This window comes from Syngnathoides biaculeatus, chromosome 11 (genome assembly GCF_019802595.1).
Source record: "Syngnathoides biaculeatus isolate LvHL_M chromosome 11, ASM1980259v1, whole genome shotgun sequence".
Lineage (NCBI taxonomy): Eukaryota > Metazoa > Chordata > Actinopteri > Syngnathiformes > Syngnathidae > Syngnathoides > Syngnathoides biaculeatus.
Genome location: NC_084650.1, coordinates 13,772,233 through 13,798,322, shown reverse-complemented (window position 1 = coordinate 13,798,322; position 26,090 = coordinate 13,772,233). Strand labels below are relative to the sequence as shown.

The 26,090-nt window shown below is 44.8% G+C and overlaps 2 protein-coding genes across 4 annotated transcripts; one reads left to right on the top strand and one right to left on the bottom strand.

Annotated features, from left to right (window-relative positions):
* Positions 1 to 1,165: 1,165 nt before the first annotated feature.
* Positions 1,166 to 15,282, top strand: cstf2 (cleavage stimulation factor, 3' pre-RNA, subunit 2). Of its 2 annotated transcripts, none has more exons than XM_061834062.1 (13): positions 1,166 to 1,266; positions 1,469 to 1,547; positions 1,692 to 1,861; positions 1,957 to 2,093; positions 4,228 to 4,347; positions 4,431 to 4,553; positions 6,162 to 6,291; positions 11,546 to 11,642; positions 11,829 to 12,028; positions 12,564 to 12,691; positions 13,040 to 13,132; positions 13,522 to 13,653; positions 14,200 to 15,282. In XM_061834062.1, exons 1-12 carry the CDS (start codon positions 1,176 to 1,178, stop codon positions 13,642 to 13,644), a joined length of 1,491 nt encoding a protein of 496 aa, XP_061690046.1. In that variant the 5' UTR covers positions 1,166 to 1,175; the 3' UTR covers positions 13,645 to 13,653; positions 14,200 to 15,282. The 2 variants fall into 2 exon arrangements, with proteins under 2 accessions (XP_061690046.1, XP_061690045.1); XM_061834061.1 differs by having other exon boundaries at positions 11,543 to 11,642.
* On the bottom strand, positions 14,934 to 25,647 carry nox1 (NADPH oxidase 1). Of its 2 annotated transcripts, XM_061834059.1 has the most exons (13): positions 23,368 to 25,647; positions 23,188 to 23,283; positions 22,971 to 23,081; positions 21,611 to 21,695; positions 20,235 to 20,380; positions 19,911 to 20,104; positions 19,703 to 19,826; positions 18,631 to 18,723; positions 18,309 to 18,550; positions 18,046 to 18,208; positions 17,042 to 17,188; positions 16,260 to 16,384; positions 14,934 to 16,160 (listed from the first exon to the last, which is right to left on the bottom strand). In XM_061834059.1, exons 1-13 carry the CDS (start codon positions 23,410 to 23,412, stop codon positions 16,034 to 16,036), a joined length of 1,698 nt encoding a protein of 565 aa, XP_061690043.1. In that variant the 5' UTR covers positions 23,413 to 25,647; the 3' UTR covers positions 14,934 to 16,033. The 2 variants fall into 2 exon arrangements, with proteins under 2 accessions (XP_061690043.1, XP_061690042.1); XM_061834058.1 differs by having other exon boundaries at positions 23,188 to 25,647.
* Positions 25,648 to 26,090: the final 443 nt, after the last annotated feature.

Below are 26,090 nucleotides of genomic sequence, written 5' to 3'. Positions count from 1 at the left end.
GATCCTTTTCGCAGTAGAAATATTGCACATTGTTATCATAATCTTTTTTAAAGCAGGAAATGATCCCAAATTCTGGATATTATCTGTCTTTTGTCTTTTCTCCCGTCTTACCGCCACAGCGCCAAATGATTTCTACTTGGTTTGGTGCGTGTGTCTTCATGAACGTTAATTAGTCAATGTGGAGAATAATTAATCATAAATAAATACATGAACGCAACAATTATTGCATGAGCCTTGTTAATGAATTGGATGAAATAATTTAATGCAAAAACGCAAACATTAACTTCGCAGTGGAAGCTGATCTGGGACATCCACGAGGTAGTTTGTCATTTTGTACATTTTTTAAAAAATTGTTTAAATTTTCGATTGTCCCCAAAGTGCTCTCAACTTATCCCATAATGCATCTTGCACTATGAATATTTAGAGAAATCAAATTTTATTGAATGTTGAACTTCAATGTTTAAAAAAAGTCAGTGTTGGGAATTTTCGATGCTGAAAAAAATCAGTTAGAAATTCAAATTCAAACTGCGTTCGCACTGATTTACTTCCATAGATACAATTTCTGGAACTTTCCATTCATACATATTGCTAGTAAATTTATGAATCGGCGTACGGAATGAGTAAAACGCAGGTAAACGCTATGCTAACATTTAACAAGAGAGGCAATTATCTGTTGTCAAACATTAAAGCCAAGGCACCGTGGTCATAAAATTAACAAAAATGGTGAGTTTGTTGGAACAACTCGACGTCCTTGATTCACACCCTCAGGGCTTGTCACTTGACCTTTGTTCTGAAATAAAAATAAAAAAAAAAAAGTACAATTCACAGGCTAGAAGCAACAAAATATGCATCTTTTGAAAAAGTAGCAAAGTTTGTAGTTTGTTTAGGGGGGAAAAATGTAAACTCAGCATTTTTTGCTTCTTTTGCGTGTGAAACTAAATTGTGCTTTATCGATATCAATTTATTCGTATGTTTATTTTTTATTCTTTAATCAACGTGGGTCGATGTTGGCCTTCTAAACTTCAGCTTTAATGAAATAGAGCGTAACAGAGGTCGCCTTTGACTTCACTTTTCACCTTACCGAAAGACCGGAAACAGGAAGTTGCCTCACTGCCGACTTCCAGGTGTCGCGTTCAATTTCGTCCCCGTCCCCCTCCGGCCCCTCCCCCCTCAAAATGGCGAACATTGCCGCTGCAGCTGCCGCCGCTGCCGCCGCGGCTGCGAATAGAGACCCGGCGGTCGACCGTTCATTACGCTCGGTGTTCGGTAAGTCTTTAACTTAATAATTTGATTTCGAAAGCTGTATTGTGAATATTATTACGTTATTTAAAAAAAAATGAATAAAGGCCAGTCTTTGCTAGGTAGCTAACACGGGCAGTCGTCTCCTGATACCTTTAGTTAAACTTCTTACACGAGCGTAAAGTCAAATAGCCCGTCAAAATGCTCACATATTTTGTATAAATTCCAGTGGGAAATATTCCTTATGAAGCAACTGAAGAGCAGTTGAAAGACATTTTCTCCGAAGTCGGACTTGTTGTCAGCTTTAGGTGAGTTTCATTCATTCTATCATCTTGCTTTGCCTTTGTTGTGTTTATTTAATCTTCTCAAAATGGAAGATGCAAGTGCACTTAAAGTACAATCATGATTTAAAAGAGTGTTATTCCCAATTTTGTTTTTCCATTTGCTTTCAGGTTGGTGTATGACAGGGAGACTGGCAAACCCAAGGGATATGGTTTCTGTGAGTATCAAGACCAGGAGACCGCACTCAGTGCCATGCGGAACCTCAACGGGAGAGAGTTCAATGGTCGTGCGCTGCGTGTTGACAACGCCGCCAGCGAGAAAAACAAGGAAGAGCTTAAAAGTCAGCATTGTTTTTACTCATACACACACACACACATTAGTTGGTAGTTTGGGTTTTATGCTCTGAGGTGATTGTGTCAATATGTATGGGAGCAGGTTTGGGTACTGGAGCCCCCATCCTCGAGTCTCCATTTGGGGACAACGTGGCACCAGAGGAGGCGCCCGAGTCCATCAGCCGGGCTGTGGCCAGTCTACCGCCTGAGCAAATGTTTGAACTCATGAAACAGATGAAGGTGGGATGCTTATGTTGTCCACCCCTTACACAAACTCACATTAAATAGGAACCATAATTCGCAAATCCGGCCCACTTTATTGTTTCCCTTCTAAATCGTCTTTTTGAGGTTCAACTCACTTGCGTGATTCCCCAAAACTCGCCAATTTTCGCATCTATTGTGTCGGAGCACGTTACCAAAGTTCAATTTTGAGGGTTCGTCATGCGGTGTGAGGATGTGTTCATCATTGCTTGCTTCAATTTTATTTGGTATTGTTAAGGCAAATAAATAAAAACACAAATCTTTGAAACATGTTTTATTTTAAAACAAAATAGTATCGTATTGTATTTTACAATATAAAATATAGCAATTATAATTATTATCGTGTTTATTATTGTATTTATATACTATATTAATAATGATAGTAATTTCTTCAAAATAATTGAGTGGGCATTTGCCCACCAGGGCACGCATTATACATGTATTATACTTACTATTGTATATTATACGAAGAAGAAAACTGTCTCAAAAAAAAAAAAAAAAAAAAAAAAAATATATATATATATATATATATATATATATATATATATGCTTGTAAGCATCGTATGTGCTTTCTGCATTTGTAGCTATCACTTGACTTCAAATAAGTTGTTTAAATGTGTAACATTTCCATTATATGAATGCTATTGCTATCTACATAGGTGTGTATTGCGTTCGCATTAAAGCAAGGCATAGTCATGGTATTCATTATTGAGTACTCACCAATATGGAGTATGGGTACCACCAGTACTTTTTTTGATAGATAAAATTGTAATTAACACAGTGACATAATTACGAAAAACGACGATTTGTCGAACCTTCACAGTGTAGCGGCAAAGAGGACCAATTTTTTTTTTTTTTTTTTTTTTTTTGTGGCTGAGATCGGCACATGTACCCAATTCCTGGGATCAGTACTTGTCCAGAATTGACCCCCTCCGTACAGGGCACTTAACCACGCCTCCTGAAGTGACGTCACGCCACGTGCGCTGACGTAAGACAAACAGTAAAAATGGCAAATACAATACAATACATTCTGAACTGAGACAGACTCCATGCTTCTGATTTCATTCAAATCAACGATATATTATAGATTCTAAATACAACACATTCTGAACTGAGAGAGACGCCATGCTTCTGATTTCATTCAATCATTCACACGTAGCAATGTTATGCTAGCGGAGAACGTCTCATTCATTTATACGAGACGTGGATTAAAAAATCAAATTTAGGGCATATCTTCGTGCAAACACAGTCTGGTTAAGCTTCTGCCCGCGAGCCAGCAAGAAATCAATACGTTGTGCGGTCCGATCATCGCAAAATATCGCTCAACAAAGAATAATTGTGTCAATCGTTCACACGTAGCAGTGTTATGCCAGCGGAGAACGTCTCATTCATTTATACGAGACGTGTATTAAAAATCAAATTTAGGGCATGTCTTCGTGCAAACACAGTCTGGTTCAGCTTCGGCCGCGAGCCAGCAAGAAAGCGACACGTTTGTGCAGTCCGATCGTCGCTAAATATCGCTCAACAAAGAATAATTGTGTCAATCGTTCACACGTAGCAGTTTTATGCTAGCGGAGAACGTCTCATTCATTTGTACGTGACGTGTATTGAAAATCAAATATAAGGCATACCTTCGTGCAAACATATCTGTTCCAGTTGATATTAGATGGATTTAGTTGATGATGCGGTCTTCCACAAAGTTTGATCCATCGAAGTCATTTTTCGCACTGGGTCTTCGGTTTTGGAAAGGGTACGAATGGAACTCCACCAACTAGCCTTTCAGGATACCTGTCGTCACTATTACAAAGTCCGTGACTACACCTCTTAACCATATTTTTTGTTAAATAACCCAAATATGCGATAAAACGCTAACTAAACCTATACTGGACCATGCAATGTCGTCTGAGAAAATGGCGGGAGCAAAAACGGGCTTTGGTTTATGCCGATCTCTGGCCTCTGATTGGTCAGTGACGCGGATTGCGCAATATCCAAGGAGGGGTCAATTACATACAATTTGTGCATCGTCTCAGTAAAAGTTAGGAAACGGTGGTCTGCAAGGTGTAGTGTTTGTAATATTATAACGGTCGTCCAAATGTGTTTCCTGTCTGTGTAGCTGTGTGTGCAGAACAGTCCTCAGGAGGCGAGGAACATGCTGCTGCAGAACCCTCAGCTGGCGTACGCCCTGCTGCAGGCCCAGGTGGTCATGCGCATCGTGGATCCAGAGATCGCGCTGGTGAGGAACGCCCGCCGCGCCTCACCGTTTCCCCGAGTGACGTGTCTTCTGCGCGGTTGTCAACGATCGTGTCGCTTTCACAGAAAATGCTCCACCGCCAAACCACGACCCAGCCGCTCGTCTCGAGCGGACAAGCGGCCGGAGCCCCGGCGGGGAATCCGCCGCCTGCCCCGCCCAACATGGCCGCCCCTCAGCAGCAGCCTGTGGTAGGCACGATGCCGTTGTTAACTGCCGCATGCTAATACTTTTGGAAGTGTACATTGAGTGAAATAGTTCCAACTGAGCCCAAAAGCGTGTCCGTACTTCATTTATAATGACTATGAATGCAATTTACAACCAGACAGTGGCCATTCATTTTCAATTACCCGAGTATTTTATATAGTATTACAAATGCATGCAATATAGCATATGGAGTAGATACAAAAATTATTGATTATTACTACATTATTCATGTTTTGTGTTCGTAAAAACTGTTTCAAACAAATATGAGCGTGCACGCTGTGGCGACCTCTAACGGGACAAGCCGAAAGAGAATTTAGGGTTTTATTCGTGTTTTGTGTTTTTCTTTTTACATGCAGTTTAGCTCTTCATCATCATTACACAAATACTTGTCAGTAATTTCCAGACGTTCTTTATGGACAAGGACCGTATATTCCGGCCTACAGAGCGCACCTGATTATAAGCCTCACCCAGTACTTCTGTAAAGGAAATCCCATTTGTTACATACATAAGCCGCAAGTGCCCACATTGGAACATGAGATATTTAAGAAGATGGTACACAGAGAGTGTTTTACCTTAGCTTATCTTAACATAGCAACAACATGATGCGTGAACAGGGCTGGTTTAAAAAAAAAAAAAAAACAAAAAAAAAACATACCGGTAAAAAAAAAAAAAAACTGCCGCAGGAACTTCACAGGCGCAACACAGTAGCACAGCGCTAACAGGGCCAGTAAAAAAAAAAACTAATCACTGAGATGTGGGAGCAACACGCTAGCATGGCGCAAACAGGGCCTGTTAAAAAAAAAAAAGCCCATAAAATCACTTGCGGCATGGCAGCAACACACTTGCACAACGCTAGCGCAGCGCTAACAGGGTTGGTTTAAAAAAAAAAAAAAAAAAAAAACTAAACAAAAACATACTGGTAAAAGTCACTTCCTCGGCACATATATTCCACCAGTCTCACCTTTTCTTCTTGAGTGCCCCCTTGTGGCCGTTAGAAAAAATGCACAAATTAGCCGCATTCCCGCATAAACTGCAGGGTTGAAAGCGTGGGGGGGGGGTGGATCGCTGCCTGTAGGCCGCAAATTACGGTAGTAGCTAAATGCTGCTCCACCAAGGTTTTTGTTTTCGTCTCTCTGTATGTCACAAGACGCACAAAGGGACTTCTTTGTGGTAGTTGAAGCTGCTTTAGTATGACAAAATATAAATTTGGAACATTTAAAAAAAAAAAAAAAAATCACTATGCAATGAAAGTACCACTAGTGTAGCAGAGCTGATATAATCCCAGTTGTGCAAATGGTACAGAATAAATTTAGAGCAATTTAAAGTGACCAATATTGCACAGCGGTGATTGTGCAAATGGTGCAGAGTTCTCAAACGCGAGTGGCCAGCAGTAGCCAAGAGCAGCGTGCGAAACTGTGAGTGCACAAAAAATCCAGCGGTGCCTGTCCCATCAGAGATGGGGAAAATTGGCAGCATGTTGCAATGAAATTATAAATCAATAGTTTCAGAAGTCAATGGCAAATGGGAAGAAGCTGTCGGATTGTCTGCTGGTTCTCGGGGTCATTTATCTCCCCCCGCCATTTTGTTATCAGGTTGGGATGCACGTGAATGGAGCGCCTCCGATGATGCAACCTCCCAACATGGCCGTCGGCCCCGGACCTGTACCCGGACCCGGTCCTGCACCCGGAGCAGGGCCGGCACCGGGACCCGCCGGCCCTCCAGGTAATAATCTGTCGCCTTTTCCCTCATAATGGGCCGCTTACTTTGCAGCGGTCACGTTTTTATGTCACGTAATTTTAATTGACGTGAGACTTCAAATTCAAAAGAGCCTTATAATTTAGCTTGAAATTGGAGCTTTATGTAATACTGATTTGTTAGTGTCACTGTACAGTTATTTACAGAATTGTGATATGATCCAATAGGGCATATAAAAACAGTAAACAGTTCTCACGGACTAAATTCAAATGTATCGTACTTAGGTTAGTGAACTGTACTTAGGCAGCAGTTCTTTTGCCTGTCACTTGAGGGACCGTAATGCATATAAATTGTGAAGAATTGTACTTAAATAAATGTAAAAACACAACACAAGATTATAGTGCAAATGTATTTAAATCAGTACAAAGGAGAAATGCGGTACATTCGCCTCAGTACGCCACTCACATCCGATCGTACAACCGTGATGATAAAAACCCCAACGCACCCCCACTTTTTTTTTTAAGTTTAAAATTTCTAACTGAACTTCTGAAACTACTTGATGCACACCATTTGGATTTAGCTTGCAAACATCATGAACTGAAACTAAAATTGACCTTAAAATGAGTTCCGGTATGATTAGTTGGCATGGGGAAAAACACACATTTTGTGTGTGTGTGTGTGTGTTGGTGGGGGCTTCTCGGGGTGAAACAAGTATTCGTGGGTTTTCAATTTTCAGCTTTTGGATAGAATTGGAACCTGCTGTATCACCCGTGCGTGCTTTGCACATGTCATTCCCAACTGAGATGCCCAGGGGGCGCTACAGCCTCATTCCAAATAGTAGCGCCTCTTTCATGGGAATTTGAAGTTTCACATAAACACAAATCTGCTCAATCACCACGTGGAATTCATCTCACCATGAACGGCGTCAGTCACCAGCACGCTTAGCCAATGCTTGGAAAGTGCTGCTGTTGCTCTTTTGAGTCTTGTGTGTGTGTCCCCCCCCCCCACCACTTTTTTATTTTTTTTCATTTTTAACGCTGACTCAGGAGCCCTTCAGAATTCCCCCGCAGGATCGTCTGCACAAGCCGCAATCGATCGGCCTCAAGGTATCGCCGCGGTCGGGCGTGGGGGTGGAGAATGTCCGACCCCGCCAACGCTTTGGTGACGTTTGGTTGCATGTCCGCTAACGTCAGCCGAAAGCGGGGGTGGGCAAACTTTGGCGTTCACATTAAATATTAAATATCTGTAAAACACTTTGTGATTTCATTTGATCTATATTTTAATCAATTTTAAATAACTAGAAGCGAAATATACTGTGTATTAACCTACCTTTAAAATCTATGATGTCATGCCTTGTGCAAAATATGTAAAATATACAATATTTAGACATTATACACGATGAGATAAATTGATTAAATGTGGATATAAAATGTGTATTTTAATAAAATACATTGAATTATTTTATTTAACCAATTTTAAAATACATGTAAATGCAACTGTTTTTACTTTTTGTCCACACAAATTTGGCACTTATTTAATGAACAACTATTAAATCTAAAATGCTTTTGTTTTTATATTTTGTCTTTGAATAAGTCAGTTTAATAAATGAGAAACGTGTAATATTTTACACTAAATGTTACTAATGATGTATTTAAATAACAAATATATAATTTTTTTTCCCCCCAATTTCATCTACAATACATATGTCACAAGTTTTTTTATTAGACCCTTTAGTAAATACATTTTAATTAATCAGTCTTCCGAGACATGGTTAAATTAATACACGCATTATAGGACTCCCGACGCTCCACGGGCCGGAATAAAGAACAGAGCAGGCCATAGTTTGCCCACACCTGAACTAAAGCCACTTTTTTTAGAAACTCGCAAGAGGCGCTGTAAGACAATTGAGTGTGAGATGAGAATCTGGGCGAGGGACTTGGCAAGCTGGTGGCATTTCTCTCCTGTCGCGGGTGTGGAACCTCACGTTCGAGATGCCGCACAGATGAAGAGAGAAAGAGAGAGTGCAGCGGAGCGGGCGTGTCATTTCGCAACGATTTCCTTAACCCCCCCCCCCCCCCCTGCACGTCCCATGTACGACCCGTTTTGGTGCAAAATGAGAGGAGCTAAAATAGCGACTTGGAAAAGCTTGAAGAAAATCTATTAATGAATCAATTTTGAATGCTTCCATTAGGGGGGGAAAATATTGTGCATTCGACACAAGAAGTTACGGTAGTTGTTTTTGCAGAGGATAAAGAATATATGCCTCCGAGTAATATCTGTGTACATTTTGTGCTTCTTGGCTTGTGTTCAAATAGCCGTTGCTGAAAGGCGGATGGATGAAAGGGTTTTATAAAAACGGCGACGCATTCCATTCGTTAGTCCGTCTCTAACTGCTGAACGAAGCTTGGTCTAAGCCGGTAAGGTCTATTCAGGGGTGCTGGAGACGAGGATCCATCAGGAAGTTGAAAGTCAGATTCACGAGGAGCAGTGTGGTTTTCATCCTAACCGTGGAACGGTGGACAAGCGCTTGTACCCTTGGGGGTTCCTGGAGAGCGAATAGGTGTTCCCCCGACAAGTCTACATGTGTTTTGTGGACTTGGCAAAGGCGTTTGACCGTGTCACTCCCGGAGTGGTACCGAACCCCCCTGATAAGGGCTGTTCGGTCCCCGTACGACCGGTGTTAGAGTTTGCTCTCCATCGCCGCCAGTACGTCAGACTCCTTTCCGGTCACGATTGGACTCCGCCGAGGCTGCCGTTTGTCACCGATTCTGTTTATATGTCGTATGGACAGACTTTCTAGCTGCAGCAGAGGCGAAGAGGGGGTCCGGTTTTGTGGCCCATGTATTGCATTTCTGCTTTTTGGAGATGATTTCTAACTCTCACTGACTCGCAACCAAGTGTGAAACGGCTGGGACGAGTGTCAGGACCTTCAAATCTGAGACCACGGTCCTCAGTCGGAAAAGGGTGGTGTGCCGTCTCCGGGTCTTGGATGAGATCCTGCCCCAAGTAGAAGAGTTCAAGTATCTTGAGGTGTTGTTCACGAGCGGGGGAAGAATGGAACGAGAGATCATCAGGCGGATCGGCGCAGCATCTGCAGTGATACGGTCTTTTGGAGACTTGATCAATTTCCCGCTCGATCTGTGTTCCTTCCCTCACCTATGGTCAGGTGCTGTGGGTCGTGACCAAAACAACAAGATCACAGATGCGACCGGCCCAAATTGAGTTTCCTCCGCAGGGTATCCGGGCTGTGGGTGAGGGAATAAGTGAAAAGCTCGGTTATCAGGGAGGGGCTCAGTGTTCACCCGCTGCTCCTCCGCATTGAGAGGAGCCAGATGAGGTGGCTTGGGCATCTGATGATCTGATTGGTGAGGTGTTTCGGGAATGGAGACCCCGGGGTCGACCCAGGACACGCTTCAGGGATTACGTCTCTCGGCTAGCCTGGGACACCCCCCCCCCTCCCCAGAAGGTCTGGATGAAGTGGCTGGGAAGAGGGAAGTCTGGGCGTCCCTTGTCCCGCCCCTTGAGACCAGCCTTCAAATAAGCGGTAGAAAATGAACAGTTGACCTTTTTTTTTTTTTTTAATTTTTTTTATTGGATTAATTCGTCTGGAAAGTTCGACGACACGGAGGCGCCAGCCATATCTTCTTAACAGCAGGGTGCTGTTTTTTCGCAATCATTTCCGGAAAGGTGTCATTCATCCGAAATGCCAAGCTAACGCTGACACACCCGCGGCTTCACATTTTGCATGCATACCTCCGGCACAAAGTTTCCCACACCCAGTAAATACAAGTCGTTGCTTAAGACGTGTTAATTGAAACCGTAATGAATCCGTTTCTTCGTTGGTTGCTTGTGCTCTCCCCCTTTGCTGTAGTTTGATTCCTTCTGTCATGGTGACTTTTTGCACTCGCCGTGAAATGCGCTGCCCAGGCCCCAAAAAAATAAATAAATAAAATAAGCAACACGTTTTTTGTTTTTGTTCCGCCACGTTTGGCTTTATGCCTTGCAATTGCTGTAAATTGACGTTAGCCTGTATCCATTTTTCAAGACTTGCATCTTGAATGCTTGCATTGTTCTCTTGTCAATAGGGAAGAATATGCTGGTAAAAACAAAAACAACTTTCATTATTCCGCCGCTCGTGTGTTTTTCCCGCACAATGTTGCTCAACAGAACTCAGCGGCTTTTCCTTATCACACTTCCGTGACGTCTTTTTTTTTTTTTTTTTTTTTTTTTTTTATCTTCGATGTGGTCATCGGAGCACATGACCTGTTTCCAGTCTTGCAAAGTTTGCAATAAGAACATTTCCCTCGCTTCTCTCGCGTTTCCTCCCACCCCCTGGCAACTTTTTCCAGTAAACTCCCCTTCCGCAAAGTCACGGTAGTTTATCCAGTCGATTGCTTGCTGGTTTGGCGGTAGGGGTTGAAGCGAGTCGTACAAAGGTTGGCTTTACGACCCCTCACTGGCGTTTAATCCTCAATGGTGACTAAATTCTTCGTGTTTTTGTCGTCTTTGGAATTTCAGAGTTTAGACTTTACAGAGGACTTTTGATTAATTGATTATCCATCCATTTTCTTAGCCGCTTATCCTCAGGACAAACTAATACTGAACTCCACCATGAGCGTCTAACGCTTGTAGGAAAAGTGTGAGAACACCGTCCCATCTTTGAAATATGGGGGTAGAAGCGTTATGTTTTAGGGTCAGTTTAAGGGTAATAAAGTCAATCTTTTGGAGTGGCCATGACAAAGTCATCATCTCGATCCTTCCATCCATTTTCTTTGCCGCTTATCCTCACAAGGGCCGCGGGGAGTGCTGGGGCTTATCCCAGCTGTCAACGGGCAGGAGGCGGGTGGGGTACACCCTGAACTGGTAGCCAGCCAATCGCAGGGCACATCGAGACAAACAGCCGCACTCGCAATCACACCTATGGGCAATTTAGTGTGTCCGATTAATGTTGCATGTTTTTGGGATGTGAGAGGAAACCAGAGTGCCTGGAGAAAAACCCGCGCAGGAAGCAAGAACCAACTTCAGTGGGTCTTCGGTTTTCGCATACTCTACGTACGAGGTTCGAGGTTACAATGGTGCACAATGAGCTTGTTAGCATAAGAAGGCAAATTCATTCCTCATCACATTTGAATGGTTTTCATCTGAATATTTACCGTAATTATGACTTCACAGACGTAAACCGAGGAGCGTCGTGTTTACTGACGTTTTGGCCCAGCAGTGTATTTTCTGCCGTCGTCCCGTCTTGATTTGCACGTTCATGTCGTCTGTTCTCCCGCAGCAGGGGGCGCCATCCCCCCCAGAGGTCTGCTGGGCGACGGCCCTAACGATCCCCGAGGGGGGAGCCTGCTGTCGGTCACCGGAGAAACCATCGAGCCCGCGTGAGTATACGAGCTGAAGCGTTTTTGGGGGTGTTCTGCAAGTAGTTTGAAGAACGCTGAGGGTTGCAGTTTTCTGTGGCAGCCATTTTTTGGGGTCATCAGTATGAGTCCTGGACTTGTTTTTCGATGGTCCAGATGCGTCTATTTCAGCCGACCGCTTGGTGAACGGGAACTTTTTGTGTTCAGCCGAGCCTACATGGGGGCGCCTCAGCCCCACCCTGCGCCGCCGGTGCACATGGGTCCAATGGGCGCTGGACCGCCGCCCGACATGAGAGGACCACCGATGGACATGAGGGGGCCGCCCATGGGAGAGCCGCGAAATATGATGGGGGACCCCAGAGGGCCCCCTATGATGGAGCAGCGGGGACCCCCTATGGAAACCCGAGGTATGCGCAACTCTTAAAATTGTTCACACAAACATCCTGTAATCACCCCTCCCACAAACGCTCAAAGGTCAGGGCAAAGCACTCATTTGAATGAAGTGAAGCTCCTCAACTCACTTCACCCTAGTTCCTTGTCCCCCTGGTCGTATAATTGATTTCAATTAAATACATTTTGTAATTTAATGATGTAATGGTATGTCACTGATGGTGTAGTGGTACACACGCCGGCCTTTGGTGCCGGCAGCATGGGATTGATTCCCGCTCAGTGGGTCAGATGGTGTCTGTGTGGGCCCTGCGACTGACTGGCGACCAGTTCAGGGTGTAGTCTGCCTTTTCGCCCGAAGCTTGTTGGGATAGGCTCCAGCTTCCTTGCATCCCTTGTGAGGATAAGCGGCTTGGAAAATGACATATGATGTAATGGTGTTGAATTTAAAGCACGCCGCTAATAAGCCGAGCCGTACATTTTTTTTTTTTTTTTTTTGTATCAATCCAGTGCATCCAAAGTGCGTTTTTTTTTTTTTTGCGTGTCTTCCCGCAGGCCGCGATCCCAGAGCGATGGACGCCCGCGGCCCCGCGGCGGGCCAGAGGGTGCCCATGGTGGTCGGAATGCAAGGCGCCATCCCGCATCCCAACATGGGGCCCAACCCGCCACTCGCCCCACGGCCGGTAAAACGTCTGCGCCCATTTTTTTTTTTTTTTTTTAACTTTTAAGTGAAAGTCATCTTGTCTTTTCATCAGGTGTGAGGCTCAAGCATTCTCCCGTGTTTGTTGTCGTTTAGTGACACTGATCAAATATGATACACCCGACTCTGTGTTGATAATTGATGCAGCGTTTATGGATATGCACAATGTCTTGAGAATGCACCACCCGGGATGTTACTGTGGTTAACGCAAAGAGCGATTGAGCAAATGGGGAATTGGATCGGCCAATAAAACGAGGACCTCTGTCCAACCCGGATAATGATTAACAGTCTGATAAACACCGCAAACATCCGCCGTGTTTTTCTTTCACAGGGACCCGGCATGCCAGGAGTTCCTCCGTCAGGAGCTGGGGGAGGGGGCTTCAGCCCGGGTCAGAATCAAGTTTCCACACAGGACCAGGAGAAGGTATGCGTATGATTTGTTCCTCAGAATCATCTTTTTCTTCAACTGTATATTCCACTAAAAGACACACAAAACAACTACTGTAATCCCTGGCCTACAGAGCGCTCCTAGTTATAAGGCCCGGTACACAGAGTTAGCTAATGTTAGCGCGGAGCTCGCCGTAGAGCGGGGCTAGGGTTAGCGCGGGGCTAGCGTTAAACTCTTTCTGTGTACCGTGGCTTATAACCAGGTTCCCTAACGCTAGCGTCGCATCACCGCATAAACCGCAGGGTTGAAAGCGTGTGGGGAAAAAAATGGCGGCTTGTAGGCCGGAAATTACGGTAACGATGGTACCCCGACTTCCAAGTTTTTCAAGTTAACGAGCCGCATCATACCGACGCCCCCCTTCGCAGGCCGCCCTGATCATGCAGGTTCTGCAGCTGACCCCGGAGCAGATCGCCATGTTGCCCCCCGAGCAGAGGCAGAGCATCTTAATCCTCAAAGAACAGATTCAGAAAACCACCGGCGCACCTTGAAGGATTGTGGTAAGTACTGCTCGACTGGCTCGCTTGCCAGGGCCCACTCAAACCCGACCACCGTCCCCAGCAGACGAAAACACCTGACGGAATATTCCTCATGATTTTGGCGCGTGTCGCTCTTTCTCAGAAACGGAAGTGACGCACAAATTTGATGTGTCATGTGAGAGTATTTAGCTAGTAGTATAGTATTATTTTTTTGTTTGTATACTATACAGGCGTCTCAATTATTGGTAAAATTCTGAGTTAATTTTATTACTCATGTCAAGAGTAAACCATGCAAATTCACTGCACAGAGTGCAAATTTTCCTGATTTTATTTTTATCATTTTGTGGAACATAACCTATGACGACAAAAAGTAAAAAATATATAGTGTGTATATCTATATATTTAGGTACTTTCCTGTGTTTCAGGAAGTGATATTGGAGTTTGGCTTTTTCAATTGAACTACACAAAACTTTTTCAAATTTGAGATGCACGCTGTATTTTTTTTTTTTTTTTCCCCTCAGACTCAATACTTTCATATTTGTAATATTGTGACTTTCTTTATTCTAGGACTCACGTTCTGGCCTGAACAGTCAAGTTTGGATAAATGTTTTTTTTTTTTTTTTTTTTTTTTTTTTTAGCTATATATTTTCTTTTTCTGCAGTCCCCCAAAAAAGTGTGTAGGCAAACATCACATCACCACATCCTTTTTTATTTTTTATTTTTTTCTCCCCCATGTCTCAACCACCATCAGTAATAAAAAAAAAAAAAAAGTTACAAAAACAACTTGATCACTTCATTTCTTTCAGTATCTAGACAACAGTCATGCAAATGGAGTTCTTCATTTAAAAGGAGTTTCAACACGACCGGCGTCGGCTCGAGTGGATCATTAAGCGCGCGCTCGACTTTTTGCTTCCTTCTTCCTCCTCGCGTCGGGGTCGGTGTACGACTCCCGCACGAGGATCCTTTGACAGCGCGCGGCGGTGACTCACCGCTTTTTGTTTAGCGGTAAACGCGAGGGTGTGATCGCGGAATCGCAGCTCGTCGGAAATAAACGCTCTTATTTACAAAAGAAAGTGCATGTTTGCTTTATTTACACGGCATTGATCGCGCGACAAGACTAACGTCGGGAAATTCCAAACGGAGGCATTAACGTAACTGCTTTTTCATGCAAAATAAAGTATGTACATTGCAAAAAAATGTAAACCGAACCGCAACATTTGGTGTAAACGCGCAGATTGCAACAAAGGACGTCAATTTAATCACTGGGCATCACAAACTCGGTGAAGCAACCCACTGGAAACTTTCTTTTTTTTTTTTTTTAAATCTATCATCAGAGAAGCACAGCAAAAGGGATTTTGGAGTGATGCTTTGATACATATGTTTACCATAATTCCCGGCCTTCAGAGCACACCTGGTTATAAGCCACAGTACACAAAGAGTTTAACGCTAGCGCTAGTGTTCAACTGTGTGTACCGAGGCTTATAACCAGGTGCGCTAACACTCGTGCCGCGCTAACCCCTGCGCCGCAACACCGCATAAACTGCAGGGTTGAAAGCGTGTGGGGGGAAAAAAGTCACGGCTTCTAGGCCGGGAATTACGCTAATAGAAATATTCCGATTTTTTTTTTTTTTTTTTTTTCTGTAATTTTTTTTTATCTTCAAATATTTCTCATATTAATGTGACTATTCTTTTGACTCCAACTATTTTATTCTATTTATTTTTTTCTCCCTCAAGGATTTTTCTTGTAACAATCTTATGAAATTCACTTCTTCTTGTAATATTAAGACCATTCTTATAAAATTCAAAAGGTATTTTGATAGCATGTAAAATAACCTTTTTAAAAGTACTTCGCTTTGTAACTATACTTTGAAAATATCTTTTATGTAATGTGACTTCTAACAATTGTCATCATTCTATAGTGCAAATTGCCTCGTCAATTTTCATTTTTTTAAGGTAACTTGATATATTTAAAATACTTTTATAAATGCAATATTCTTGTATTACAACTATCTTGTGAAAGGAACTTTTTTTGTGGCAATTTTTTTTTTTTACACTCCCCAGCCCCCGCTATAGTGTAACTATCTTGTTATTACAAGTGTAAAACCGACTTTTGTTGTCAGCAACGACTTCCCACGCAATTTCAGGCCTTTCGAAATCAATGTGCATTGATGTTCAGAAGAGCGTCTTCTAAATGACTTTGTTTTTGTTGTTAACTAAAAAAATCAGGACCAAAAGTAGAAAAGGTAGAATGCGCGGCAACACGCCCTGCATTGTGGTCTAAAGTTTTTTTTGTTTGTTTTTTTGCGTCACACTCATCTGTGTCTTAATTAGCACTGAGCAACATTCCCCAACAGGTCTTTCCAAAGGAAACTGCTGCTGCTGCTTTTTGTTCCTCCCCAGCTCAGAAGTTCTCCTTGTTGAAGTAGAACTTGGTCTTGCGCGGGTCCACGTCTGAGTATTTGGCGCACTTCTTTTCCAAGACCTTGGCCAAAGCCACGGGGCCGCACAAGAACGTCCCCACAACCGCCCTGAAGACCGAACGCAAAAAGGTGGACATTTTTAGGCAATGCTTATACGTTTGTAATTTTTTTTTTTTCCTCACGGGGACAATTCAACGAGGATCTTACGTGGGGTTCTCTTTGCGGACTTGCTCAAACTCCTTGTCCCAGTTGGGTCTTCCGTAGTGAGTTTTCTGTTTGAGTCCAGTGACCACGTCGGTTTCCTGGTCAAAGTGGACCATGGCGTGGTTGGCCTAAAGGGGAACGGATGAGATCACGTGAGCGCGCAACGTGACGTTCCGTCGTGTACGGTTCCAAACCCGCGAATAAGAACCCACGTAAGCCGCTGAGAACCAGACCGGGCCAACTCCAGGAAAGACGTCACTCCTCAATACCGATTCAAGCTGAGGTTTAGTTCTGATTTTGACATATTGAGGGCAGTCTTATTTTGCATCCATCAATTTTCATAGCCGCTTATCGTCACGACGGTCGTGAGAGTGCTTCAGCCTATCCCAGCTGTCAAACATCCAGGAGGCAGCGTACACCCTGAACTGGTCGCCAGGCAATCGCAGGCCACATCGAGGGAAATAGCAGCACTCACAATCTCACCTATGGGCAATTTAGAGTGTCCAATTAATGTTGCATGTTTTTGGGATGTGGGCGGAAACTGGAGTACCCGAAGGAAACCCACACAGGCAGGCCCGGGATTGAACCGTCAGGCCAACACAGCTGATCCACCGTGCCGCCTTTCTTATTTTCCCCCAATTAGCCCATCTATGGCGTTTCACATTTGCGTCAAGCTAACAGAATTTTGTAAGATGAAATAGTGCTTTTGAACAGTCAACATTTCAATATGCAGTACTGTTTCATTTTATATCTACTTTTTTTTGGTCATTTTGACAAATACATACGTGGCTCTGGTCCCATCCGGTCAGAAAGAGCTTGTAGGTGAGGAAGTCCCCGATGCCCCTCTCCTCCATCTCCCTCTCTTGGACCTGCAAGAGGTCCGCGAACCACTCGAAGGCGTTGGTTTCTCGGCACAGCCAGTAGAAGTAGATCTGAAACCAGGAAGTAGGCCAGGAATGAAACGGCGGTAACAACGAGGCGCTCGCAAAAAAGACTTCACGAGGATCAGGTTGCGTTCACGTGGGCGGGTTTCGTCACGTGTCGGCACTCGGCTGCGTGGAACAGAACACCGTGGCGACCAGATTTGTCACATTTATGGTCGTTAAGACTGAAGTGTCAGGGTGGGGGTTAGGGACCGGTTCTAAAAATGATTTTTAGAATTTTATCAGTTCATTTAAGCTTGTCAGGATCAGGTTAAAATGTTAAAAAAATATATAACTTAATTTTTTTCCATTTTCTAATTCTACTTTCTCATTAAAAACATTTTTGGGAGCTGATACAGGATAATTCTGGGGAAAGCGGTTCATTTTTATTAGTGGTGTATATTATTTTACATTTAAAATGATTTATGAGCCACATTTTTATGGATCTTTTTGACTATCCCCCCTCCACACGAGGAAGCACGGTTTATGATCTTGCAAAGAAAAACTACATTCTGTGGAAGTTGATGCCATGAAATTTTATATATATATATTTAATATTTTGTAGTTTGTTTCAAATTACTATTCATATTTGAGCATTTAATATTTGAATTCATTAAGGATCGTGTAAAGAGTAGTGTGTATGTTTTGTTTCAAGGAATGTTTAGTTTACAAAGTGGTAAGTTTTCACATTATCAGTAAAGAAAATACCTTGTTCAGTTTTTAAAATCTGTATAAAATACATATCTATTTTTTTTGTACCAGCAGAAAACATTGCGGTTCAGAACCGGCGCCACTTTTGAAGGCTCAAGATGGCGACCAAAGCAAAAAAAAAAAAAACGGCAGTCACGCGGCGCTGCACGTTTTACCTTTCGGGTGCGCAAAGCGGGGTTGGAGTCCTTGAACTTGTACCAGATGGACTTGAGGATGGAGGCGAAGGGGGTGACGCCGATCCCGGCGCCCACCAGCATGGCCACCTCGTAGTCGAACACGTCCTCGCTGGCCGTGCCGAAGGGCCCGTCCACCCCCATCCTGACGAGGAAGAAGCGGCAAAGACGCTTGAATGTCGCGCTTGGGGGGGGGTACCCCCGACCCGACGAGTTTTGTCTTTCGGACTGTCAAACTGACTCACTTGGGGCCCTGCGCCCCCTCGGGCAGCTGCTGCATGATGCTGATGAGCTTTTCCGTCCAGTCTCCGGCCGAGCGGATGTGCACGCTGAAGAATTCCTCCTCGGGGGCCGAGGTCATGGTGAACGGGTGCCACTCCAGCTGCGAGATGCTCGGGCAGTTGAGGAACACGTACTGGCCCACCTCCATCTTGAAGCCCTTCTTGACCATCTGCAGTTCCAGCACTTTGGACGGACGCATCACGATCTGACCGGAGGGAGGGAAGGAAAAATAAAGGCCGGCTCGGTTGAGAGCGTCAACACCCCCCCCCAGAAATGCGCCGTTACCTTTCGATAGTGGACGTGCTGCAAGTAGCGGACTAAACGCAGCAGCCGCTCGCACAGGTAGAGAAACATCGGAACGATCACCCAGTACCAAGTCTGGAGGCGGAGACCAGATTATTAAAAATAAAACTGGGACAAGCACGACAATGTGCAGTTTCAGCTTCTGCCCAGTCAAGCGCTGCATATACTGGGTCAAGCTGTGTGTTGAATGGCGTTTGTACGTCCATCCAGCCATTTTCCTTGCCGCTTATCCTCACAAGGGTCGCGGGGAGCGCCGGAGCCTATCCCAGCTGTCAACGAGCATTAGGCGGGGTACACCCTGAACTGGTCGCCAGCCGATCGCAGGGCACATCGAGACAAAACGTCCGGACTCACAATCGCACCAAGGGGCAATTTAGAGTCTCCAATGAATGTTTTGCGTGTTTTTGGGGATGCGCGGGGAAACCGGAGTGCCCGGAGAAAAGCCACGCAGGCACGGGGGAGAACATGAAAAACTCCATGCAGGGAGGGCTGGGATTGAACCCGGGTCCTTGGAAATGTGAGGCCAACACTTTCCAGCTGAGTCACCGTTCTGCCAAAGTTCACAAAAACTGTTCCCGACAAGAAAATGCCACACCCACACTACCAAAGACAAAATCCTTAAATGTTGCTACATATTTGGCCAATTAAGCTAATTCTGATGCACACATACATTGCATATGTATACACACCGATTTGAACCCTATTTTGAAACCCTGACCCTGTTCTGAAACTTTAACTGGCAACCCAACCCAAATACTATCAATGACACTGTTTTAAAACCCTACTATGAAATGTTTGCGGTGTTCTCAAACCCAAATTTAAAGCCCTAACCCCATTTTGAAACCCCTACCCTGACCTGAAAATTTACTTTGCAACACTTCACAATCTTGTCTGGAAATTGTAATTTAAAGCCCTAATCCTATTTTTTTTTTTTTAATCTTGCGTTTCAGGTTCATGGGCAATTTCTCGTGAAAGCTCAACATCGCTAACTTTTTGCCACTGCCGCCCATTTGCAATTTCCCGCTCACAGGGTTCTCCGAACCGGCCGACCCACCCCTGGAAAGCCTCCCGCAAACTGCGGCAGGGGGCACTCCGGGACGCGACCCCAATCGGCGACGCGGTCCTTGCAGATGGTGTAGTTGTGCTGCGCCCTGTTACTCTGACGCCTCACGATGCGCCTGAAAGGGGGGCAAACGGGGCAGAGAGTTGGCAGGCGGACCAGATGCGGCGAGGGGGGCGGCGGCTGGCTGGCGTCCTCTTACCCGGCTCCGTGGATGACGAGGCCGGCGAAGAAGATGATGAAAAGGTGGTGCGTGTACCAGAAGACCTCGAAGTAGCTGCGGCGGATGACCTCCATGGACGACGTGATGATGAGGATGAGCGCCAGCGTGATGATGACGCCCGTGATGCCGGCGATGGTGGTGAACACCAAGTAAGTGGGAATTTGCTGCGGATCCTAACAAACCAAAAAAAAAAAAAAAAAAGTCCTGATCAGTCCTTTGTTGTCTTTGTGACGAGTCCAAATGGGCAGGACGAAGGCGCGAACAGAAACCCGAAAAGTCACGTAACGGTCCTGATCGACTCACAAGGCTGGTGATCCGGATGGGGTTGAGGTAGGTGGTGTTGTCCGCGTCCTCCAAGTTCGACAGCGCCGTGCTGAGCTCGTCGTATTCGCCTTGTCTGCTGTTGTTGTACCACTCCACGTTGAGGAGGTGGGCGATGACGTGAACGGCTGTCGGCGCAAAAAAAATATGTATAAATGGACAAAATAGCCACGCGCGTCGAATGGAGGCGAGCGCGTCGCCGTCTTCCTCTCTCTGATGTCAGAATCCAGATTTTCCTTGAGAACTTTGCGATATTTTGACGCTCAAAAGAATTTGAAACGGTTCCCCGCACTACAGGTCCAACGTTCCTTTTCCGCCGGCGGAGTGATACGATGGACCTTTCCGACCTGTGAATCACTCGTACAGTACTACCCAATCAGATAGCCGCTTTGTCTCAACCCCGGGTTTGACACGCCCCTCTCGCCGTCATGTCCCACAAGCAATGCCGGTGGTCAGTAGTGTGCGCTTGGAAAAGTTAATGTTACGAAGAGAAAGAGAAATGTCGATTTGCCCATTTGTATCACATCTGATTTTTAAGACAGAGCACTGGGTTCGATTACGAGCCGAGTCAAATGAATACACCCTCTCACTTATGAAGACTACTTGTGATATTTCCAAGTAAAAACGTACTCACCCTGCTTTACGTGCGCTTTTCACTATTTTATCCTGTTGGATTTCAATATGAAGTTTGCGAGGCGTCAAACTTTTTTTTTTTTTGCACCGATTGCCAACGTTTCGCTGGAACTTTGACATTGCGTCCCGCTGCGTCCAAAATCTTAATTCCGTGTACATATCCTTCCATGAAATAGTTGAGACCTCTCTGTAGAACTCTCTTGGACGAGTCTGACGCAATTGGCAAAAAATATACCCCAATGTTATCGGGAATATGCGATAGAGAATCGACTTCAAACCTGTTCTGTTCAGTTCGCCACTTTGTTAGCTAGTGGGACATGGCCAAGGGGGCGGAGCTTAAACTCGCCATCGGAAAGGTCCATTCCCAATCCGTCATCTTTTGCCGCCATCTTTGCACTTCTATGTCGTGAGCGTTCCACCAGTCAAGCTTGACTGTGTCAACGTCGACGCGGCCGTTTGTCATCTCTTATCGCTCTGCCGTTCGCGCCGTGATAGGACTTGGAGATACGGACCAGATTTTATCTTTTTTTTTTTTTAACAACCCCCCCCCCCCCCATAATCTCACCGCAAACAACAAAGTTGCTCATGAGCGCACTTCCTGGATGAAGAAAAACAGATAAGATGACGTTTGATGACTTTTGTCACAGAGGAATGCAACGAACAAATACTCGTTTCCCGTCATCACCTAATCATCTCTTATCGCGACACCGCCCCGCCCCTCTCACCTGTCATCAGGGCGATGGTGTAGGCCACCAGTTTATGGAAGTCGATATTTTTGTCCAGCTGCTTCCTCAGACTGCGGCTGCAGCACTGCAAAAACAAGAGGACACGATTGGAAGCGGCATCGGACTCCGATCGCGTCGTTAGGACAAGTTCCTTTGCTTGGCTGGCATTTAAATTCATGACTTATTGTCGGGTATTATCAAATTTGTCATTTTTGCAATGGCGAAATATACATTACGCTACATTTATTTCCCAAGTGGCTTTTTTTTAGACCGCAGCCCCCCCCAAAAGAAAATTATCTCCCTTTTACACTATGCAGTACTTAGTACTACATGTCCTCTCGCTAAACCACAATTCATCCACTGCAGAGTCAGTGCATTATGGATTATTTTTCATATTCATGCTGCAGATAATCAGCAATATTGCATGAGTTTGTTTGTTTGCTGGGTTTTTTTTTTTTTTTGGGGGGGGGGTGTTAGGTAAATACTTCCGATCCTAAAACGTTATAATTGCAAAAGCAAAGACAAAAAAAAAAGTACATACACAGTGCAGAGATTTGGAGGGCATTAAGCAACCGATATATGAACACAGATGGAGGAGCAACACATGTAGACCCACACCAAGACATATTCTTAATCCCCTGTAAAAAAAAAAAAGACTAACTGCAACTGACTGTTACTTTTGGCAGTTGTGAAACGATTTGGTTCGTCTCGGTGATTATTATACTACCCCCTTGTGGCCAAATCGCACACACCAGAAGGGGCCACACTGATGCACATTTTTTTTTTTTTAAACCGTTCTATTTAACGTTGTAACTATATAAAGTACACTACCACCAAAGTACTTCCGTCCATGCATTTTCTTAGCCGCTCATCCTCACAAAGGTCGCGGGGAGTGCTGGAGCCTATCCCAGCTGTCAACGGGCAGACAAACAGCCGCACTCACAATCACACCTACGGGCAATTTAGAGCGTCCAATTAATGTTGCATGTTTTGGGGATGGCGGCACGGTGGATCAGCCGGTAAAGCGTTGGCCTCACGGTTCTGAGGTCCCGGGTTCAATCCCGGACGCGCCTGTGTGGAGTTTGCTTGTTCTCTCCGTGCCTGCGTGGGTTTCCTCCTGGCACTCCGGTTTCCTCCCACATCCCAAAAACAAGCGACATTAATTGGACACTCCAAATTGCCCGTAGGTGTGATCGTGACTGCGGCTGTTTGTCTCGATGTGCCCTGCGATTGGCTGGGAGCCAGTTCAGAGTGTACCCCGTCCGTCTCTTGCCCGTCGACAGCTGGGATAGGCTCCGGCGTTCCCCGCCACCCTCGTGAGGATAAGCGGATGTTTTGGGGATGCGGGAGGACATCTTACCACGAGGGATCCGCGGATGAGGGACAGCAGGTTGCGACAGACCGGCAGGAGGATCAGTAGACAGTTGAAGTTCAGCACGGCGGCGGGGGCCCTCGCCCAGGCCAGGGCAGACTGTGATCAAAAAAAAAAAAAGGACAAAAAAACAAAATCTTGAGTCTCACGGTCATTCTGGTGGGGAGGGGTAAAAAAAAGAAAGAAGACAAACTGAAGGACTCACCCCGAGGAGATGGCGCGTGTAAAAGAAGTCCTCCCCCAAGTCGTAGAAGAGGTAGAACCAGACGAAGAGGAAGAGGTTGATTCCCATCCAAACCACCTGCAAACATAAATAAATTAAAACAAACAACAACAAAAAAAACGCAAACATTATCCGGAAGTCGGAAAACGTCCAGCGGCTCACCAGCGTGACGACCGAAACGCCATTGTTAATAATCCAGTTGGCCATCTTCAACACCTGCGCCGGAATTCCAACCAGCAGCTCCGCCGGCCGACGCGCTTTTTAAAAGGACGCGGGCCCCGCCCACGCGCGCGCGCGCGCACAAGGAAAAAAGACGCGCGCGTGGAATTGGAATTGAGGAAGCCGAAAAGGTTCCACGAGCCCGCAGAACCGCATTCCGACCCGGCAGGAATTCGGAGGGCCGAGACCAGAAAGGAGGAAGCAGGCGCCATGGGACAAGTTTTAAAAATAGAAACTCCCCACAAGAAAGACTGAGATTTGTCGTCATATTTGTTTTTTTGCGTTTATTAGACATCTTTCAAGTTATACAATAAAGTAGTCAAGGCACCAGACACACACACACACAAACAAAACAATTATGAGTGAAATGTTGAAAAATAAAAATAGAAGCTCATTCAAGTGGCAGAAACGCGACATGTTAAATTTTGTTCTCCATCGTGACGAAAGTGGGTCAGTCAATCCGAATCGGTTCGGTGGGCTTTAATTATTATTATTATTATATTATTATTAACCTGCTTGGCATTCAAACGTTTTGCATATTTAACTTTTGTGGACCTTTTTTATGATGACGCTGAAATGCGACGCTGACTTTGAACAGGTGAAATTCATTTTTCCGAACATTTCAATGACGATGTCAAAAAAATCCAAGTTGCAGAACTTTCTTTTTTTCCTTTTTTGCACAATTTGCTGCATTTTAATTTTTTATTTTTAAACAAGGTGCCACAGCGCAAAGTCAACACGTTTGAACTTTGATCACAAATGTCGACCGCGTCACCTTTCTGTGACTCTTCCGGTCTGTGTTGCAACGACACCGTCAAGCTCGGTGGCCACGCCCCTCTGATGACACTCTGTGCTTTTTTTTCCCCCATTTTTCCTTCTTCATTATGATAAAGTCATATTGAGCTCACAATTGTGTTTTTAAGATAATCTGTTCCCGTTGTACTTCCCTTGAGATTTGTACTGGAAAAAAAAAAGGTCAATTTAAATTCAAATTTAGTTTACCTGTAAATATTAAATACTATAATATTATAACGAATTTTCGCTTCATCCTGACCCCCCCGTGCCGAATATCCCCAACTATTTCGGCTGAGCTGAGGAGTCCAAATTGTGACTTTCCTCCGGTCCAGTTCCTGCCTCAGTTCCCCAAATGAAGTCCAGGTTCATTTCCCGCAGCTTGCTCCCGTACTGTTTTCTTTCACCCGAACCCAAAAACCGGTTTGAAGAAGGCGAGGCCTCCTGTCGCAAGCCGGTCGAGGCGGTTCGACGGGCCCACGAGGAACATATTAGAATTCCTCAGAATTGGACCTCGTCATGGAGAAACCGAACCGGGCACGCTTTTTTTTTTTTTTTTTTTTTTGGCACGCGGCGGTTCGTGGCGCACCTGGTCAGGTCGCGACCCGCTCTCAAGGCGCTCTTTGTTGGCTACATTCTTGGGAGGGGGGCGGGGGTGGGGGTGGGGGGGGGGGTCGACCAAAATAGTTCTCACTTTTATTTATTTTTTATTTTTTTTTTGCAGAGGTGGACCCGCACAATCTAAAAGTTGCAAAGATGGAAAATACTCGCCGGAGAGTCACAAAATCGTCTTCGGACTCACCCACACCCAATACGATATTTGTCATATTTATGCAGTGATTTGTGTCTTTAATTAAGGCAAAAACAGACGTCATAGTCAATGTGAGGTCATTTCGGGGTCAAATATTACAATCGCCGTGGTTACAACTCCCCAAAAACATGACATCTATGTTTAGCTTACATTTGCGTGGAGTTAACAAAAGAAAACAAAATGGCCGTTATTGTCGGGATGATGTCATTTGGGTTCAAAATGACATCATCATCATCATCATCGGTGTTTATGTCCTGTGGCACATTAGTGTATTCTGAGAAAATGTCCGATTTCACGTTGTTGGTCTCAAAATGATTTCTTGAATAATGCATCTTGGCTCATGTACCTACGTCGTTACAGTGTAATAACGTGAGAATTTTTTGATTTGTGTGATTTTGTAACAATATCATCATCACTGTAGTAACGGCTGCATATTCACGCTCGACGACTGTAGAATCCAAATGTAGTTTTTAGGACGTATCCCCTGGCTCCTTGCTCAAAACCTCACACCCCGTTTGCCGATTTTGTTCTGAAATGCTCGCGGTTGCCACAAGATGGCACCAAAGCTTGACTAGCAAAAGCAGTCATTGGTCCAGGTCACAACCTAACTGAGCGACAAGCTTTGTTCGTTGGGGCGGAGTTGAGTTTAGCCTGGGTCGTTAGCGGAAAAGAGTTTTTTCCACTTAAGTACTTTGGGATCAAATCATGTGGAAACTATTTATTGTTTAGGCTGATGGTTGTTGTCGTCCCCCCCCCCGTCTTTAACAACGTCAGCAGTTACCGCATTGGGGAGGGGTTGAGTTTAGCCTGGGTCGTTACCGGAAAATAGTCTTTTCCACTTGTGCATTTTGAAATCAAATCATCTGGAAATTATTTATTGTTTAGGCTGATGGTTGTTTTTCCCCCCGTCCTCAACATCGGCAGCAGTTAGTGGATTGGGGGGAGTTGAGTTTAGCCTGGGTCGTTACCGGAAAATAGTCTTTTCCACTTGTGCATTTTGAAATCAAATCATCTGGAAATTATTTATTGTTCAGGCTGATGGTTGTTTTTCCCCCCGTCCTCA

What these genes read in the sequence shown, in the direction of transcription:
- cstf2 (XM_061834061.1), top strand. Translation starts at nt 1,176, where the DNA reads ATGGCGAACATTGCCGCTGCAGCTGCCGCCGCTGCCGCCGCGGCTGCG. An exon ending in TTCATTACGCTCGGTGTTCG is followed by an intron (nt 1,267 to 1,468) that starts GTAAGTCTTTAA and finishes TATAAATTCCAG; the next exon opens with TGGGAAATATTCCTTATGAA. An exon ending in GGAGAAACCATCGAGCCCGC is followed by an intron (nt 11,643 to 11,828) that starts GTGAGTATACGA and finishes TTTTGTGTTCAG; the next exon opens with CCGAGCCTACATGGGGGCGC.
- nox1 (XM_061834058.1), bottom strand. Translation starts at nt 23,412, where the DNA reads ATGGCCAACTGGATTATTAACAATGGCGTTTCGGTCGTCACGCTGGTG. An exon ending in CACCATCGCCCTGATGACAG is followed by an intron (nt 20,381 to 21,610) that starts GTGAGAGGGGCG and finishes TTGCGCCGACAG; the next exon opens with CCGTTCACGTCATCGCCCAC. An exon ending in CCGGATGGGACCAGAGCCAC is followed by an intron (nt 16,385 to 17,041) that starts GTATGTATTTGT and finishes GTTCCCCTTTAG; the next exon opens with GCCAACCACGCCATGGTCCA.